General features: G+C 35.7%; 1 protein-coding gene and 1 long non-coding RNA gene across 2 annotated transcripts in view; one reads left to right on the top strand and one right to left on the bottom strand.

Moving 5' to 3' along the window:
- Window positions 1-19,672, bottom strand: part of LOC138168112 (uncharacterized) — a 29,731-nt gene extending 10,059 nt beyond the window's left edge. Inside the window, exon 1 of the long non-coding RNA XR_011170035.1 lies at window positions 17,627-19,672. This is a non-coding gene — a long non-coding RNA (uncharacterized lncRNA). The remainder of the gene's footprint in view (window positions 1-17,626) is intronic.
- LOC138168111 (uncharacterized protein C12orf71-like) lies at window positions 13-4,574 on the top strand. The gene is made up of 2 exons (XM_069097140.1): window positions 13-1,913; window positions 2,441-4,574. The coding sequence occupies exons 1-2, from the start codon at window positions 1,266-1,268 to the stop codon at window positions 2,750-2,752; spliced, it is 960 nt and encodes a 319-aa protein (XP_068953241.1). The 5' UTR covers window positions 13-1,265; the 3' UTR covers window positions 2,753-4,574.
- Window positions 19,673-19,874: the final 202 nt, after the last annotated feature.

Here is a 19,874-nt window from a genome sequence, read left to right as displayed (position 1 = left end):
TTAACAACAAATGTGTTAGAAGACAGTGATAGACACACACACACACAGAGTATCAATAAAATAGGTTTTGAATATACAGAAAACAAAAAATCTTATGTAATAGAAGTACCTGGATTCATACTTCTCCTTTTTTGTTCTTAGTTCTTTACTGAAATGTTTCTTAATTATTATATTAACACAACAAAAATGAAATGCTTTAAAAACTTAAATTGCTACATACAGATTTGTTTCATTGAGATTAAAATTTCTTCAAAAAATAATTTGGTATTTAGTGATAATACACTTGAAGAAACCATTGAATGAAGTAAAATAATTCTGACAAGAAATGATATATGTAAGCAGCATTTCTTATTTTCCCTAAACTTACCTCACTGAGGTTACAAAGAAGGTCTTTGTATCCTACTATTCTGGATTCAATGAATAAGAAAATGTCCAATTTATACCTATACCATTCATAACTGTACAGTCATTTCCACTATCAACCTTCACTTTATCAAATTGAAGGGTCTTCGAATTTTTTTAGTATGTCTTCATACAGCAGGGATCCCCAATGTGATACAAAACTGCCATTTCCTCCCCATCATTAAATGAAATGGCTCTCTCTTCAAAGTAAGAAGAAGAGACTTGAATCATTCCCAGACTAGTGAGATCTTCCGTAGTCTAGATATAGGGACAGTACCGGTACCACTAGAAACAAAGAATCAATGCTATGCACCAGTTCCTCATAGCTTAACAGTCCAGTGATTTGTTCTCTGCCTCTCAGGCCCTTCTTCTGAGTTACTGCTTAATTCCTTGGGTCGCCAGGGTAACCAACGGTCCCAGAACTTATAAGGCCCTGTAACAAACAGTTGGACTTTGAGCAAGTGACTCTCAGGATGCAAAATGATTTTTAGCCCCTCACAATAATTCAGAAGTCTATAACTGCTCTCTTTGATGTGGTCTCCCACTAGAGAGTTTCACATATCAAAGACATATAAACTATTTGTTCTTGTACCTAAGTTTTGAAACTATATCAAGAGGAATAGAGTTAAGATGTCAGGAGGAACATGCTAGGGAGAAGGGCTGTTACACACCACAATGGGTTTCTTAAGGAGGACAATAGCCTCCTTTGCCTGGAAGAGGGAGAGTATAAACTCCTATAAGTATGGGAAGACAGTTATGGGAAGCATGGGAATGGCTGATTACTCAAAGAGTAGGAAGAAAGTATTAGCCAACTTTCTGCTGTTTCCTCAGCTGAGGAAGGTCTGAAAGACCAGACCCAGGCCATGAGGTCTGACCCTTTGGACACTATGGCAACCCCAGCCTCCCAGAGTGATAGCACTGACACAGAGATGAGCAGCTCCGAGTCCAATTTCAGCCTCTCTGTGGGCTATTTCCCCTCACATGATATAAATGTCTGTGAAGAAACAGGCCCAGAGAGTGATTCCATCCATTTCCTCCCACCGATCCAAGGAGCATGGCTGACCGAAAGCATGGGGAGACCCAAAGGAAGATATAGCCAAGTTCAGAGTGGCCCAGAACAATTTTCCAAACTTAGCATTGCCCTAGCATGGGATATTGATCTAGGCCCTGACCAATCAGACTCAGTATCTGACTGGAAATTAAACAGAGAAAATAACTGGGCAGGCATGAAGCAAAAACGAAATACACACCAGACTATGGGACAAAAAGATTGTTTTGTTCAAAAGCTGGAAAGAGATATTCAGAACGAAGACATTCTTGTCCCTGGGTCACTTCCAGAAGAAGATTCCCAGATCACCACGGTTTCCGTTCTAGAAAACACCAAAACCACCACTCAGTCCATCCAATATGAGAATATGTCTCAAGACTCTCCAACTGTTCAACTGGCAGAAAATAGACATCTGATCCAACCAGTCATGCCACAGGAGTGCCAGCTCACAGCAGCAAACGAGGTTAAGTATACATAATACTCTGTGGATGTTGCACTGGGAAATCACTTTCCAAAGGGCAGAGGTGTGCAAGAGGAGCTACCAAGCAAGAGGAAGAGGGAGAGTGGGAGGGGACAGAATGAAGGCTTGCTGTGGGAAAGCGCAAAAGCCTAAAAAGCCTTAATTAATCTCCCCTGATGGAGGCAAGCTGGATAAGCTGAAGCAGTTTGGGGTGGTGGGAAAGAAAGTTCTGAAGGAAAAAACAGGAAAGGAAATTATTATCCTTCAAAGTAGAAGAAGGAAATGAGATGTAAATAGGAAGACAAAGATGACTAGAGTGAAAGTCTCAAGCAAATATATATGAACTAGGCAGATTCTTATGGGCTACAATATTAAAATACTGCCATGGTATTGGCAGAAAATGAAGGACCAAACACTTTGTAAAATTTCCTCCTTTCACAAACATTGCCAGAACATACTAATGAGGTGAGAGGAAAGTCACTCTTTTCCACACCCATCTCAGGTGGCATAACCCCTCATTTCCTTGGCAGATGGAGACTTGGCAGTACAGGAAGGAAACACCAAACTTCAAGAGAACAAGCTTGGGAGAATCTTCCTCACTCTCCACGGGAAGGAGGGAGGACCAGGCTCCTGCTTCCCCAGGTATACAGTCACTATCCTGCTTAAACATAGGCAAGCTTCTCCAGTGGTTAAGGAAGCGAGTCATTTCCTCACTGTCAGGGAAAGAACAGTCCCAAAACAAGTCCACAGAGGGCATAAAACTGCTAGCTCAGAAACGACAATGCTCCTGCAGAGAAAGGAGAGTTCAGCCTCAGGACACTCCAAAATCCACTTACCTATAGCCACTGGATTTCTGAACTTTGTAATAAGACCTCTCTCACCTTCCCTACAGGGTCACCTTTTGCTCCAATAAAATACAACTTTTAATTTTGCCACTACTGGTTTATATTCCTTTAAAATTTTCTAGGTTACAACTCTTGTTTCTGATTAGTAAAATTTATTATATAATCTCAATTTATATAATGCTTTAAGAGTTTCAAAAACTCACCTAAGGTCCCATGAAGTAAAGAGCCATAAATTATGGCAGGCCTGCACAACGTAGGGCCTGTAAGGCACTTGCAACCAACCCCAGCCACCCTCCCAAAGCTGGCCTGCAAAAAAATGTTAAAGAAAATAAAGTGCTATGCCCTTGCCCAGCTCAACAAACCTTCCATTAGTCACTATTGTCCCCTTCATGTAACTTGGTAGGTGGGTTACCACAACCATCCATCTCCAGTCTGAGAAGAGCAAGAGTTTTTGGTAGTTACTGGTGTTGAACAGGGACAAAGTGAGTGCATCCACATATTCTGGATAGGTGGCAACAACCAAGGCCTCCCTTGTTGAGCTGTCACCCTCCGACTTACATGAGTGTCTAGCACTCTCTTCAAGGTCAAACACTAATTCAGTATTTCTTTGTATGTGAGCAGTTCCTCTGGAGATTTTTTGGTTCTAATATTAAAGTTTTTGAAGTAACTTTTATAAAATGAATGATAAAAAAAAAGGAAAATTGAAACAGAACATAAAAGCATTTAATGTGGAGTGAACAAACAGATACTTGTTTACTTACACAAGTAAACAAGTCTCTTTGTTTGTTGATAAGTAATAGCTGTCTCCCATTGCATCCAGGACCATCTCCAGTAGTCCTAATCTATACTCCAAAAGACAAAGTGAGGCTAGTGACTTTGAACAGTAAATCACAAAAATCTCATTCACATGCAATTAAGTCATGCCATCACCTTCCTGAGGTCATGCTTCTCTTTGGGAATGAAGGACAAACAAGAAGATACACACCAGTGAAGACTGGAGGGGAAGGGAATTCTTCTAATTTGGGAGTAAACAGGAACAAATGTGAGAATGTCTTTGATGTTTTGATCTTTGTCACCAGTTTGAATCAAAACATCCCAACTAAAAATTAGACACCAGTGCTGAGCAAATTCAAGTGTCCCAACTGTTGAAAAATCTTTTTTTCCAAAAAAGAATACTCAGAAAATGAAGCAGCTAAGATTAGTTTTTAGATTTCTAAAGAAATTTATTTCAAACATGATTCCAGAGTATGATAAACTGATTGCTGCCAAGAAGTGTAATACATGCCCATTAACTAAATGTAAACAATAAGTAAGCTTGAAAAATGTATTAAAACTGCTTAAGTAGTATTTTTAACATTAATGTGATTTCATGATGAATAAAAATCTTAAGCAATAAGTGTAATTGATATTAGTGTAAAATTGATTATAGCTTTCTTTGGAAAGTGAGTGAATAAAAACCTGAGTAACTAAAAAAAACTTCCCTGCAGCCCTACTGCTGCAAAGTTGTACAGTTCTGAATTATGGTATAACAAAGAGTGGCACTAATTTAAAATTTGCTAAAGCCAATGTTTTCCTCCCTGTCCCCTCCCCCAAAAAAAACACTTTTTCACACTCTTCCTAATACACAAATTATGAACCAAGAAAAATCTTATGCCACCAAGCAAGTTTGGCCAACTCGGACCAACAGTTTTTCTCAGTATCTATCCCTACACATTTTGAAAAAGAAAATAAGAGGAAAAAAATAAGCAAAAATACTGGGAAAAGTCTGGAAATATTGAAATTCATAAAAACTTGTAGAGTTTTTATTATAACAAAGGAATGGGATAGGAATGTTTTCAGATCTCTTCTTTTGAACCATTTTTGTTCCAATCTTTTAAGACTCACTTTGAATTCTTTGAGGTAGTCTTTTTTCCATTTATTTTGTTGCAGTCAGTGTGTACACAGTTCTTGACTCTATCTTCTCATTCATTATTTGTTTTTTCTTTCAGTATTTATTTAATACAATTACATATTACAATTTTAAAAACTTGAACTCAACATTTTTCTTCCCTCTTACGAAAAAGCAATCGAGTTTCTAAATTCTAAATTTAATCACACTGAAAAAGAAGACACAAACCAAGAGGAAAAAAGCTTAAGAAAAATGAAGAGAAATTGTATGCTTTTATCTGCATTCAGACTCCATCAGGTATTTCCCTTTTTATGGATAGTATTCCTTTGGAATAGTCTTAGATCACTGTATTAGAGGCAAGCGAAGTCATTCAAAGTTGATCATTGAGAGTTCTACTCATTTCACTTGTATCAATTTCCAGGTTTTTCTGAAATACCTGCTCATCACTTCTTGTTGCATAATAAATATACCACAACTTGTTCAGCCCAATAGATGGTCATCTGCTCAATTTACAATTCCTTAGCTCCATAAAAAGATTTGCTATATTTCTCTGTATAAGCCCTTTTCTCTTTTCTATGATCTCCTATCCTATTTGCTGGATCAAAGTGCGGTTGACCTCTGGGAACAGGTCCAAATTGCTCTCCAGAATGGTTGGATTAGTTTATAACTCCACATTAGTATCCCAGTCTTCCCAGCCCTCTCCAACTTCCTCCCACTTCTTCAACATTTATCACTTCCTTTTCTGTCATATTAGTGGAGTTGTTAAAGCCTTAATTTCTTCATTTGAACACTGTTCAGACTCTTTGACCATTTATCAATTTGGAAATGGCTTGTCTTCTTATAAATTTGACTTCAATTCTCTACATATCTGAGAAACAGAGCCTTTATCAAAACACTTGCAATAAAACTTGCTTCCCAGCTTTGTTTTCCTTAAATTGTTTTGTTTTTAAATTCAATGTTATCTTACTAAAAAAATTTTATATAGGGTACTTCAAGACCAACACCCCTTGCATTTTTTTAAATTAATTGACATGATATTTTTGAACTTTTGTCCTAGATAAATTTTCTTTACCTAATTTTTCAGTCATTTGATTGGTATGACCCTGAAGTTAGTAAATTGGTTTAGGGAGAATTGTCATTTTTATTATGTCTAAAAATGAGGAATTAATATTATACTACATTTTAGATCTGCCTTTACTTGTGTGAAATGTTTTGTACTTGTGGTTATGTAGTTCCTGGGTGGTAGAGTTCAGAAGTATTTAATATTTGCTAGAGTTATTTTAAATGGAATTTCTTTCTTGGTAACATGGAAGTAGTGGTGCCAGGAGCCCTTATCTGAAATTGCTTAAAGATATAATATGCAACAAACTTCATTACCTGATTATAATGGTTTATTCTAGTCCAATATTAAATAATGGTAATCAATTTCTTAATTATCAGCAGAAATAACATTAAAGAATATGCATTACCATATGCTATGACTCTTGTGTGCTATTTTACTAGAGAGCTGAAAACATCTCATTACCTCCACCTAATATTAGAAGGTGATTTCTTTGAAAGCAGAGACTTCTCTTTCTTTTCAATTTCTAGCCCTAGCATTTTAGTATATAGGTACATATTAGAAAAATGTCTACCTCCCTTGTATAGTAAATCAGTTACACAAGCAAACTATCACTTTCAAATTGGCAACAACAGACAACCTCAAAATCACTGCAAAATTTGAAGAAGAGGGCTGGGTATTTGGTTGCATTTCTGACATATTTATCAGCCTTGTCCCAAGTGCCTCCAGTCCCTCCAGATTCGAGTGATTATCTTAGTAGAACTGTATGACCAGAATGCATTGGGGGAGGGGGGCGCGGGGCGAGAGGGGTACGCCAACACCACACATTAGATAGAAAACATAAGGATACCAGAGACATGGCCTTCAAGGTCCTTGCACTAAAAAAGTTAAGACTTGAAAAAATCCATGGTACTTGAACAGTCAGAGTTTGGGCAGATCCCTTTAGAGCCTCTTAACTGAGGCAGTTCTTTGTTGAAAAGGAGAGCACTGGACTTGGAAGTCTTGAAAACACAAGTCCACATTCTGTTGTCAATCACTTTCTACATAAAGCAGGACAAGTCATTAAACCTCCCTCATTGTACCTAGCCCCACAAGATTGTTGTGAAGATCAAATGAAATAGTTTAAAGAAACCATTTCTCAAAATGTAAAGTACTTATGCCCTTGTTCTCACCGAGAAGCCTCGAACTGATGCAACATCTCAGCTAAACAGGAGCCTGGGTTTCCTTTTCATACCTTTTTATCTGGGAAATGCCATTCTTTGTGTCACATAAAATAGTCCTATTTTAGTATTTATCAATTTAGAATTTATCAATTATATTACATTATAATACGTTAAATTTAATATTAAAATGAGACTAAACTTTGTTATTATTTCAGTTAATTATCCCTTACATTCTTTACAAGAAGGGAGGGGGGAGAGAAGGGGAAGGGAACCAAACTTTCCCTAAGGCATGATGTATTTTCCATCTATAATTTACTATCAATAGACTTCAGAGACTATCAAAATAGTTTACTCTTCTATTACAAGAACAAAAAATATTAACTATTTGGAAGTCTTCATCAACTAAAATGATCCTAAAATCACCCATTATATATTACAAAAAAGGATGCTATTTACAGCTGTTTAAAATAGCTAGACATTAATTAACATGTTAGTTAACAATCCACACTATATAAGATGAGGGAGCAACAAACAGTAGCATAAGTTTAATTATATAATAGGCCCAAGAAAAAAAAATTCTTTAAATTTCATATGTATTTAGGATGAGGAAATTGTTAAACTAACTAGCTCTATATTTCTGGGGGGGGGAAATCACTTAACCTAGTTGGGCCTCTCAATTTTTCATCCTTTAAAATGAAGGAGGACTAAATAATTTCTGGAAGGCAAATTGTACCAGTACTGCAAAACCAAGCTTTGACCAAGGTATGACACTACTAGGCCTAGAACTCAAAAAGATCAATGAGAGAGGAAGAAGATTAATTTGTACAAAAATATTAATGGGAATACTTGTTGTTACAATAAAGAAATGGAACCAGTGCAGATGGCTAAACAAATCATAAGACAACAAATACGAAGAATTCAGAGAAACATAAGAAGTCTTGTATGAACAGATGGACAGGGAGGTGAAAAGAATCTGAAAAATATGATGACCACAATAATGTAAAGGAAAATAACTTTGGTTGCTTTTTTTTTTTGGAGGGGGTAGGGCAGGGTAATTGGGGTTAAGTGACTTGCCCAAGGTCACATGGCTGGTAAATGTCTGACTTTTTGAAACTCAGGTCCTCCTAACTCTAGGGCCAATGTTCTATTCAGTGCACTTTGAAAAGACTTTTAAGACTTTGTGACCAATCATTAATTTAGAAGCCTGGTGATAAAGGATGTGTTCTGTCTCTTGGAAGAAAAATATAAAACAGGGGTGGGGAACCTCATGTGGCTTTGAGGCTACAGATTCCCCTCAGCTAAATTTAACACACACACAAACACAAACATTTTAGGACATGACCAATGTGTTCATTACTTTTGCTAATTTGTGGTATGGTTAGTAACGCAAAGTACAAAAATGAAAAAAAAAAACATCAATAAAACATTTTATAATATGCAGAAGAAAGTTCATAAAGAGATGGCAGTTACATTACTATTAAGTTAAATTAATTCTTAAAGGGAAAAAATTACATAATTCACAGTTCAAATTCATATCCTAAAGGCAGAATTTATTTTTTTCAGAGAGTACACTCTATCCCAATGAACAGAATATGTTCTCATTTTTACAATAACAAAATAAGATCCTTATCATATGAAACTCACAAAGGATCCTTAATTGGGAAGGGAAATGCTCTGTATAATTTCCTAATGGATTTCTTAGCCTACACAAAGGGATTACAAAAGGCGATTTCCATTCACTTCTATCAGTCTATCAAGAAATAAACTTTTTGGGGCAGCTAGGTGGCGCAGTGAATAGAACACCAGACCTGGAGTCAGGACCTGAGTTCAAATCCGGCCTCAGACACTCAGACACAAAAAATACTAGCCATGTGACCTTGGACAAGTCACTTAACCCCAACTGCCCTCCAAAAAGTAAAAAAAAAAATTTTTTTTCATACATTAGAAGAGTATTCTAAAATAAAGGGTGAGCCATGATGCTTAAAATAAAATGTCATGTGTGCTGCTTGACATAGAATTGATATTTCTTAACATAGTAAATTACATGAACACCATTTTTATATACTTATCATTTGATACTAGACTGTAAATTCCTCAAAGCCAAGAATTACTCAAGATTTTACTTTTCCCCATCTTTGTATCCTGATAATATCATGCACTTTTGTATTTATTGAATTGAATAATATTATACATCATTGATTAAAACCAGAACAATTTTATATGCAACAAGTCAACTTTTGGGAAGCTTGTTGAAAAAAAATCTTAACAAAAGAATTTAATTCTTCAGCATTCCACTGGCAACAGAAATAGACGTGTCAAAAAGATAACTGAAACCTTCAAAAGAAAAACTACTTTTAGAAAACAACTCCCCTAGCCTCCCCCCCACAAAAAAAAAAATCACTGAAAGAAAGAACAAGCAAAGGTTTTAAGTTTGTTCATTAAACAAAATATTATTTTGGCTCAGAAACATAGGCAATTGCTGATGTTATGAGATTTATCCATCTAATGAGTATAAAAATGTTATGAAAACAGCTTTGAATGCCAGGTCAGTTGTCTGAATGCAAAGACTCCTGTGAATTGTTCCAAATTTCTATCATGCACTTTGTAATTTACAAATTCAAAGAAAATACATGTAGATATGGAGATACAATAAAACTGGTCTAGCATTTAAAATTAGTAACATGCAATTTTAATCTCACTGGATTTTAAAACACCAATCTAATATGGAATTGGGCAAAATGGCCCTTCCCAAATGAGGAACTATTTTAAAGTTATTCAGTAAATTGAGAAGTAAAATAAAGAAATCAGTGCCCAAATGGTAATCAAGACTCTGACCTTTCAAAAATTTATCCAAGCAAAGCTCTTAAAAACCAATTATTATTGGGTTTTTATTTCTATATATCACACACAAAAAATAGCTATGTGTCAGTAATACTAAATTTTTACAGTGACAAAATTCTAAAGACTCCAAAGTGTTCTGCTTTTCAGAATATGGGCAAGTCCATATGCATAGATGTTCACCCACTAGAAAAGGGCAAGTTAATTAGGCTTTGATCAAATCAGACTTTAGACTTTTATCTTTAAAGGATAATCAAATGGCAAGAATATATATAAATAAGGTCAATTCCAGATCTTAAATGGTCTTTAATTTAGTCTTAGAGAGTTTCCAGAGGTCTAAAGACTTGCCTAAGCTGTTATCAATCACAGACTGGCCTAGAACCCAGTGTTTTGTTTTGTTTTTTTAATTCAAAATCAGCATTTTATTCAGTTAATAAATTACACTCCTTTATGTCATACTTAATGTACTTCATTTTCTAAAATCAAATCTACTAAAGCAATTCATTATCTCATTTTATGTTCATAATTACTGGGTGAGGTAAGGTACTCCAAGTATAATTAGCCTTTTTTTAACAGTTGAAGAACCTTGAAGAAAACTTACATAATTTAACTTGAGTCTGTCTCATAGTTATTATGTGACAGAGCCTGCAATGCAACCTTCCAACTCATTGTTTTTTGCTAGAACACCTAAATGGTAAGTTAACCCTCAGTCAATGAATGAAAATTATTTCTAACATGGACTTCATGATTTATATTTTTGAAGAATATATCACAAAAAAATTGTGTGATAAATTGATTTTAAAACCAGCTCTCTGTAAAGAAGAATAATAGTGGAGGAAAGTACACAAAAAAGGATTATTCCTCAAGAATACTCACAAATGGCTCATTTCTCAAAGACTAGCTTATTACTGTATAATACAGTCAGCTTTATTACAGATGATATAATTTTTAAGCGATAAGAAATAGTTTAGGGAACCAAATATACACATATATTTTTAAATATTCTTTAGATGGGATCTACACCAGGAGTGCAGGGATGGTTCAATATTAGTAAAACTATTAGCATAACTGACCATATCAATAACAAAACCAACAGAAATCATGATTATCTCAAAAGATGTTGGAAAAGCTTTTGACAAAATACAGAACCCAATGGAATTTTCCCTAAAATGATAAGTAGTACCTATCTAAAAACCAGTAAGCTTTATCTATAATGGGAATAAGGTAGGAGTCTTCCCAATATGATTAAGGATGCCCATTATCACCACCATTTTTCAATACTGTACTATAAATGTTAGTTATAGCAATAAGAGAAAAAAACTGAAGGAATAAAAATATGGAATGAGGACACAAAACCATCAGTCTTTGCTAATGATCATACTTAAAGAATGCTAGAGTAAAATTAAAAAAACTACTTGATATAATTAACAACTTTAAGCAAAGTTACAGGATACAAAATAAACCCACATAAATCAGTATTTCTATAATATATATGAGGAAAATCTCTTCCTTATTGGTTGTTTACAATTCCAATAAATTTATTACAAAATGTCTTTTGTTAGTGGCATCCAATAGCATTGTGAAGTGGATGGAACAGAACTGTATCATTTTGAACATTTCTCTCTCCAAGCTAGAAAATAACTGCATTTGGAATAATAAACTAATTTTAAAACTGTTTCTAGCAGGTGTGGCTGAAATAAATAAAATTTTTTGTTCAAAGCATCTCACAAAATTGCAGTGAAATCTATCAGGTCAAATTTGATTTTAGTATTAGGAGTTTATATATGGAGTCCATGCATTTTACTAAAGGCTCCTTTCTGGGGGTTTGTCTCCTATGAATTTCTGGGTGTTCCAGCTGCTATTTTTCTTCTTTGTTGATTACAGTCTATTCCCTACAGTATTTAATTTTTAAGATCTAGATAAACAGTTTTCTTCTTATTCTATCCTTTTTAGTTTAAAGTCTTTTTATATTAGATTTGCAAAACTCTCTGAAAATTTTCATGAACCTTCATTAGGTGTCAATCACTGGGCAGGAATCTCAAAGCCCCATGTACTAAATGGCAATCCGGATATCTAAATTCAAATACTCAGATACCAGACTTTTAGCTCATTGTTCACTTAACAAATTCATATTTTTTCTTATTCATACATGACCAACAGTTAGGAAAAGCCCATCTGTGCCCTTGCAGTCTCCAGTTGCTTTATAATATTTGGCAATGCTTTTTAGGTTCTTTTTGTTTCCCCTGGATCCATGTGAGTACTCAAAGTGAAGTGCAAGCATGGGGAACAGTCCTTCAAAATACACAGTCAGGAAATGGAGCATCACATATACGGAATAAGGAGACCAGTGTCATTGGAATGTATTAAGGCACGAGGCACATGGAATATAAGGTGTAAGAAAAATGGAAAGATAGAAGGGGACAGGTTAGGAAGGATTTTAAAAGCCATAAAAAGGATTTCCTATTTCATCCTGGAGTTACTGGAATTTATTAAATGGGAGGTAAGAAACACTGAGATCCTGAAAGATTAGAGCAAGAATTCTCTAAACAAATGGATCTTCCTGCCTTTTATTCCTTAACAAAAAAAAATTTTAATAGAATAAATATTAACCCTCTCTACCACTGGGTTAGACTAACAATGAACCCTTGAAAACACCCATTGTGTAAGGGTCTCTAAATTTAATCTGTTGAAGGAAGTGGATAGCACCAGATTGAATAATGATGAAGAAATCCAATTGGAAACTACAGTGAGTGACTTGTCAGAAGTCAATTTTTAATGATAAAGTCCTCCCAAAAAGTCAGCATCAGTGCAAACAAAAGGACAGCTTCCCAGTATGACCAGAGATAACTCACCCCTGCCTTCAAGACACTCACAAGCTAACGAGGGAAAGCAACACATTTAAAAAAAAAACAAAACACAAACTCTGAAAAACCATGATGAAGGGAATTCCTGCAGTCAACTGAGAGAGGGTGAGGTGGCTGTACCTGTACTGTGCATTCCATTGACATGGCAGTATTCAGATAGGTACACCCTAGACTTGGGCTCTAAGTCCCTAGCAAAATGTCCTGACATCACAGAAGGCTCTGAAGATATGAAGGCCTACACCTTAAAGATCGAGGGACAGATTAAAACCTACCTATTATTCCTAGCATTCCTAACTTCTAAGTGACCTATGTTGAATGTAAATTAAGAGTAGGAATCCAGGGAGAAGCAGGACTTCCGAGTGGTTCCAGCTTCCACCTTCCCCAATCAGTATGAAAATAGTTGAAGGGAATAGAAATATATATGTCTCTATATGAGGGTATATGGGCATATGAATACATATGTGAATGGGTGTATAAATGTTTTCAGGTATACATAGATAGAGGGCACAGGACCAATTGAACAGGAAGGGATGATACTTAAAAGGTGAAATTAAGAGGTCAGAGAGGAATATAATGAGAGGAGATGGGAAGAGACAGAATGGGGTAAACTATCTTATATAGAAGAGGCAAGGGAAAATGGTTACAATGGAGGGGAAGAATAGGAAGGCAAAAGGGAATGGGTCAACCTTATTCCCATTGAATTTGGCTTGGTGAGGGAATGAAATACAGACTTAATAGGGTATCTCACCCTACAGGAGAGTAGGGGGAAAAGGGATGAGAGGGGGGATGATGGAAGGGAGGGCAGGCTGGGGGAAAGGGAAGTTGGAAGCACCCACTTTTGAAAAGGAACAGGATCAAAGTAGAGAATAGAACAAGTGGGAGGTGGAATAGGAGGGACGGAAATATAGTCAAGTCTTTTACAATATATCTACTATGTTATTGTTTTGCATTAGCCAAACATGTACAACCTATACTGAACTGCTTATCTTCCCAGTAAGGGTGGGTGACAAGGGAGGAAGGGAATGAATCTGGAATTCAAAGTTTTAAAATCAAATGTTTAAATATATATGTATACACACACACTATTATTAATACTATTTTACATGTAATTGGGAAATAAGATATACAGTCACTAGGGCATAGAGATCCACCATGCCCTACTAGAAAAGTCAAAAGGGGTATGGGAGAAAATATGGGAGAGATCAGATTGGAGGAGGGGATATCCTGTGGGACTGCTATTTTGGGGTGGTGGGTAGGGGAAAAACAGGGAGAAAATTTGTAACTCAAAATCTGGCAGGAAATGAATGATGTAAATATTATTAATTAATTAATGTTAATAAAGCATTTGAAAAATGAAAAAAAATTAGAAAAAATATCGCCTTTTCCTTTAAGAAAATAAATACATCACAATTTCTTTGTAGAAAAAAAAAAAGAGTAGGAATATAAATGATCCAAATAGGTTGACTAAACAAGGACAACCACTACATGCAAAAGTCTAACAGAATGCAGAACCTGTTCCTGGCAAAACCCTACAATTCAAGAACAAAGGCTCAAGATATAAGTAAACAGAAGACACTGACCATTATAAAGAATTATTATCTAGAGATACCCAAAAATTCAACCTGAGAGTAAAGTACTGAAAGGGAAAAAATTGATTTTGTAAAAGGATTACATGAATTCCTAAAAAAAAAATTAAGCAAGAAATAAAAAATTAAAAACCATACCTCTGCATTGCTCAGATCCATTCCCTTATCTCCACACAGCCACTAATCAAATCAAGGCTTTTATTATCTCTTACCTAGACTATTGCTATGGCTTTCTAATTAGTTATTCTGCTTCAACTAAATTCAATCTAAGGGTCAGCTGGGTGGTGCAGTAGATAGAGCCTGATTAAATCCAGCTTCAGACACTTACTATCTATATGACTGTGCAAATCACATAACCCCAACTGCTTCCCCAAAGAACCACCTTACCAAGTGATTTTCCAAAAATGTAATTGTGACCATGTCACTCTGCTACTTTAATAAACTCCAGTGTCTGCCTATTATTTATTGGAACAAACATAAATTGCTCTCTTCAAAAGACTACTTACAACGTGTTCCAACTACAGGCTTTGTACTGGCTGTCCTCCACCCCTGGAGGAAAATGCTCTTCCTCCTAATTTTAGTCTCTTATAATTGCCAGTTTCCTTCAAGACTAAGGTCATGTACCACCTTATACATGAAGCCTTTATTATTTCCCCCAACAAAGTTCCCTCCTCCCCTCAAATTACAGTGTATCTATTTTGTATGTCTACGTTATCATTCGGTTCCCCAATAAGCTTTTTAAGATCAGAAACTGTTTGACTATTGTTACTGTTGCATTAGTACCCAGTCCAGAGCCCAGCATATGGCAGGTTCCTAATAAATGCTTATCAAAAGACTGCCTTGTAACCTCCATGACACCATAAATTATGTGTTAATTTTTTTTCATCTCTAATGTATAATAAATGCATGCTCCATTGATAAATAGTCTGATATTTATTATGCAACCCCCAAGGGACCAAGTCATGCCTATGGGCCATATGAAGGGAGAAAAATATGGTGTCATATAAATAAGACATTCCAGACTTCTATTAACAAAATTAATGTGCCTTCCAGTGTCAAGGTATTGCCCTGACCAACCCAAATCCTTTTGCTTAATCTCTTTTGTATTTAAGGTCGGATTTTTTTCTTCACTAAACTGCAAGTTGGAGTGAGATACACAATCTATGGAACTATGCCTCTAGAAATACTGAACTGGGGAATTGCCCTCTTGGCAATATTATTTAACCAAAGGGTCCAAAATGCTAAAATATTTATTTATTCTCCATGGAGAAGGAATGGATAGATGTATTTTCTTATTTGTTGCTACTTCAATGCCTACAGTCTAGTTCCCTACTTACACCATTAAACTAAAATTATCAGCAAATCAAATATTTAAAAATCCAATGACAAACCACAGTAAATGGCCTATATTTTACTTTTAACTTAGACAAGAAAAAAGACTATCCACTGTTAGCTATGCTTGCTCAATTCTAAGCCTAATCATAAGCTTAATTAAAAGAAATCCAAGTCTATCTAGAAATGGTCTGTGTCCATTTGAGGGCTAAACTGATCAGACCAAAATATATCTTAGAGAAAACAAGTTTTCTGATGGTTCTGCAGTTTCTCCTTTCTTTGGGGGCTCAATGATAATGCAGTAGTGTCATTCATGTTCCTTTCTAGACCTTTGATCTACAGATCTGCCTAATTTGAACATTCATGTTACAATGGAAGTAGATTACATAGGATGGGATGAATCTGTCATTAAAAGATAAAGAAACTGAGCCCCATAAATGTTGGGTGATATGCCCATTGTCAAGTAACCAGAAAGCTAGTGTGGAAGAGCTAGACTGAGAACACCATTTATTACTGCCAATCGAAAGTTTACCTAAACCCGTATCAGCTTTTAAACATAAGATTTATATTTTTTTATGTCTTTTAAAGGTAAGATGCATTTCTAACTCCAGTAACTGTGCCCAAGGTAAAGGTTTAAGAGGATTGCCATTATAATTATATTGGGGTGAAAAGCCATTCAGATAACTTGGCTTAAAGTAATGAGGGAAGAATTCTTTAAATATTTGGAGGAATGGGGAAGAAAATAGTGTAAATTGTAAGGTGTCAACTTTGTCTGAGACTTAGTTATCATTCAAATGAAGGTTTTTTTTTTTTTTAAGTGATGTGAGGATTCCTTCTATTGATGCTGAACAGAAACTGTTAAAGAATGTCTAGGGGAAGTGACTTAACCAAGATCATATAGGCAGTACATTTTAGATGTAGAGCTTAAATCCCCATCTTCCTGACTAAGGCCTTCTCTCGAGCCAATCTACCATGCGGGAGCTCACGAATTCCAAATAGCATCTTGGAAATAACCTTGTCATAATCTAATGTTAATATCCCTTAAATATAAGATCAAAAAACATAATTTTTGAACTTCATACATACTCAGTGACTCAGCAGAAGCCACCTATAGCATATTGTTTGTCTACTCCAAGAATATGTCAGTCTACCTTATATCAGAGGTATTTGTATGCATATCCATTCCTTCTCCTGAGCTGTAAATTCCTTGATGGAAAGAGTTAGGAAGCTTTTTTATTACTGTAGTACTAAAATATTCATTTTACATAATGGGCATTCAATAAAGATTTGTTACATGGATAAAAGCATATTTTAAAGCACTACATAAGGTTAAATTCTTTGAGAATAGGGACTATATTTAATGTGTGTAGAATATTCTGTACCTTTGGGATAATTAATAACTCTATTACTTTCCAGCTAAGATATGGTAGTTTCCAATATGGTAATGACTGTAAATGATGATAATACAGAATAAGGTTTTAAAAGCAAGAAGAAAAGCTTGGGGGGGGGGGGGTGGGGGTGAGAGGGAGAAGGTTGGGGAGGAAAACTATTTTATTAAATTAAATTCCCAGGCACTTATGCTGTAAAGGGAAAGATAATGACATCATTAAGTATGTATTACAGGAGAGTCTAAATTAAAATGTGTACATCTGAGGGGGAGTTACTCAAGGCTGAAATCAATCTACATTTGGAGCAGAGAATATAGTTATTACTTACTATACCTTGGAAGTAAACAGCATAACAGTGCCAGAGTTTTTACAGGTTTCTAGGAATAAACATTGATTTGAAGATGGAGATTAGTTAAAAAAAAAAAAGAAAGAAAAGTAAGTAATCAGGGTTAAGTAACTCGCTCAAGGTTACAAGGCCAGTTATTTCTGGGTGTGGTGCTAAGTGTCTGAGCCCGGATTTGATCCCCAGGTCATCCAGGATTTGATCCCCGGAGCTGGTGCTCTTACTCGCTGAGCCACCCCTAAGTTTTTTCTTTTGCTTTTTGGAGGGCAATTACGGTTAAGTGCCTTGCCCAAGGTCACACAGCTGGTTTTTGTGTTAAGTGTTCGAGGCCAGATTTAAACTTAGGTCCTCCTGACTCCAGGGTCGGTGCTCTATTCACTGCACCACCTATCCACCCCTAACTACTTACTTTCCAAAAAAGGATTTTTAACACTCATCTTTCCCAGGGCTCTGTGGATCTTGCAGATAATTAATAAATTAATCCATAAACTCCTTACAATGGCCTGAGGAAGGAACACAAAAGTAAAGAATGTTTTAGAATAAAATGCTTTTACAAGCAAAGACAAATCAACTTACAAAGAATTCTAAAACATAAGACTAGAAAACAGGTAGTGTAAGCAGAAAAAAATGGGTATAAAACCAATTTCCTTTCTTCCTTTTCTAAATATTTCTACTATACTCTTGTAGTATTTAATGTTTTTCTAAAAAGTATAAATTTTGAGGCAGAAGAGCTAGATTTAAATGCTTTGCCACTTATAATCTCCATAATGATAGACAAGTCATTTGCCTTATGCTTGACTATTAATCTCAAAAACCACTTTTAGAAAAGCACTTGGTAAACTATATAAATGGAAGTTGTTATTAGAGATATAGCACAAGAGTTATGGAGACACAAGTCAAAGACAGAAACAATGGGGAAGTTTATGCTAGTCAACAATGATAATCATCCCAAATTCTCATATATCTCAATCCAAAGCCCAAAGGGGGATCTATTTTAAAATGAGAAAACAAAAACACAGGGAACTAGGCTGCTGGCATCTATTCAAATAATCACAAATAGTAGCTTGGCTGCTTTTTTGTTTGTTTTCAGTATCTGAAGGACCCTGCACAATTCACTTGTCCAGGATATGTCCGATTAAAGAACTAGCAGAAGCAGTTACTGAACTTAGGTTTGGAACAGCAAGATACCCATTTGAATGTGACACGTTGTAAACCACTGGAGTAAATGGAGACTGGATTCTGAACCTAGAAAGATAAGAAGGTCTAAGGACAAATTTCAGAACTGCTTTTAAACAGAGACTATAATGCTCTCAGTAGTGTCACTTAATGTGGTTGTCCAATAAGATCTTGTACAGCTTTCTACTCCCACCTACTATTGAGAGGAAAAAGAAAGAGAAAGAAATACTGTGCTCTATGACTAATGGAACACTGCTGTGCTAGAAGAAATGAAAGGAATGACTTCAGAGAAACCTGTGAAGACTTACATGAATTGATGCAAAATAAAATGAGCAGAACCAGCAGCATAATTTATAAGAATATTGTCAAAATGAAGATTTCTCAAAGATCTAAAAACTTATCAACCATGCTTCCAAAGGACCTATATGAGGAAGAATGATGCTCACCTCCTGTGAAAGTGATGGACTAAATATGCAGAAGGAAATATAGTTTTAACATGGAATTTCCACGTGGAATTTGTTCTGCTTGACAATGCATAATTGATACAAGGGTTTTCTTTTTCCCCCCAGCAGGTAATGGGATAGGAAGTAAAGAAGGGAAATAAATGCTTTACAATTTAAAAATTCTAATAAAATGACAGGACTAAATAACCGTAAAGTACTTTTCAGTTATTCTTGGAACTTTTTGGCGTGTGACTGTAAAAAACGTAACTTGCAACAGAATTCCATGTGAAAGCCTGTTTATTCTCAGACTTTAATCAAACATGTGCTTGATGAAAGTGTAGATTTATCATACAAAAGTAATAAGAAACCAGGAATTAACTGCTTGCTAGTTTATTTTCAAATGATTTTTTAAAAGTTGATAACATAGGGGTGGCCAGGTGGCTCAGCAAGTAAGAGCACCGGCTCCAGTGTCAGGATGACCTGGATCAAATCTGGGCTCAGATACTCAGCACCACACCCAGAAATAACTGGCCTTGTAACCTTGAGCAAGTTACTTAACCCCTATTGCTTTAAAAAAAAAAGTTGATAACATCTAGAATTCCAAGCATTTAGTATCCTCTCCATCTTGAGATTCAATCCCTCAATGCTTTCAAAATTATGTTGCCTCCAACATGGCTCTTTCTATGTGAAACACTGACTGGGAATCCTTGTTGTCTCTAGTTCCATTTATCATTACTCATACTGTCTATGATGAAGAATTTATTACACAAACTGTTATGGATTTTGTGCTATGTTCTGTCAGCTTGTTTCTTCTAACTTTATTCTCATTTTTAATATATTCCAGCTTAGCTAGATCTTTTGCTAAGTTACCCTCTTATCTTCCAAAGCTCTCTATGTAAATGCTTACCAGAGATGTTATTAGGAATTTTGAAAGCTTGGGCAGGTGGCTGATGGAGGTGAAAAAAAAAGAGGGGGGGGGGGGGGGGGGAAGGGAATGCAGGCCCCTGAGGGGCAGGAGTGTTGCTGTCAGAAGGAAAG

Source organism: Petaurus breviceps, unplaced genomic scaffold (genome assembly GCF_028583685.1).
Source record: "Petaurus breviceps papuanus isolate PSGF00001 unplaced genomic scaffold, PetGlider_PUasm1.0 351204, whole genome shotgun sequence".
NCBI classification, from domain to species: Eukaryota; Metazoa; Chordata; class Mammalia; order Diprotodontia; family Petauridae; genus Petaurus; species Petaurus breviceps.
Note: the sequence above shows the minus strand (reverse complement) of the source record. Positions and strands in the feature narration are given on the sequence as shown.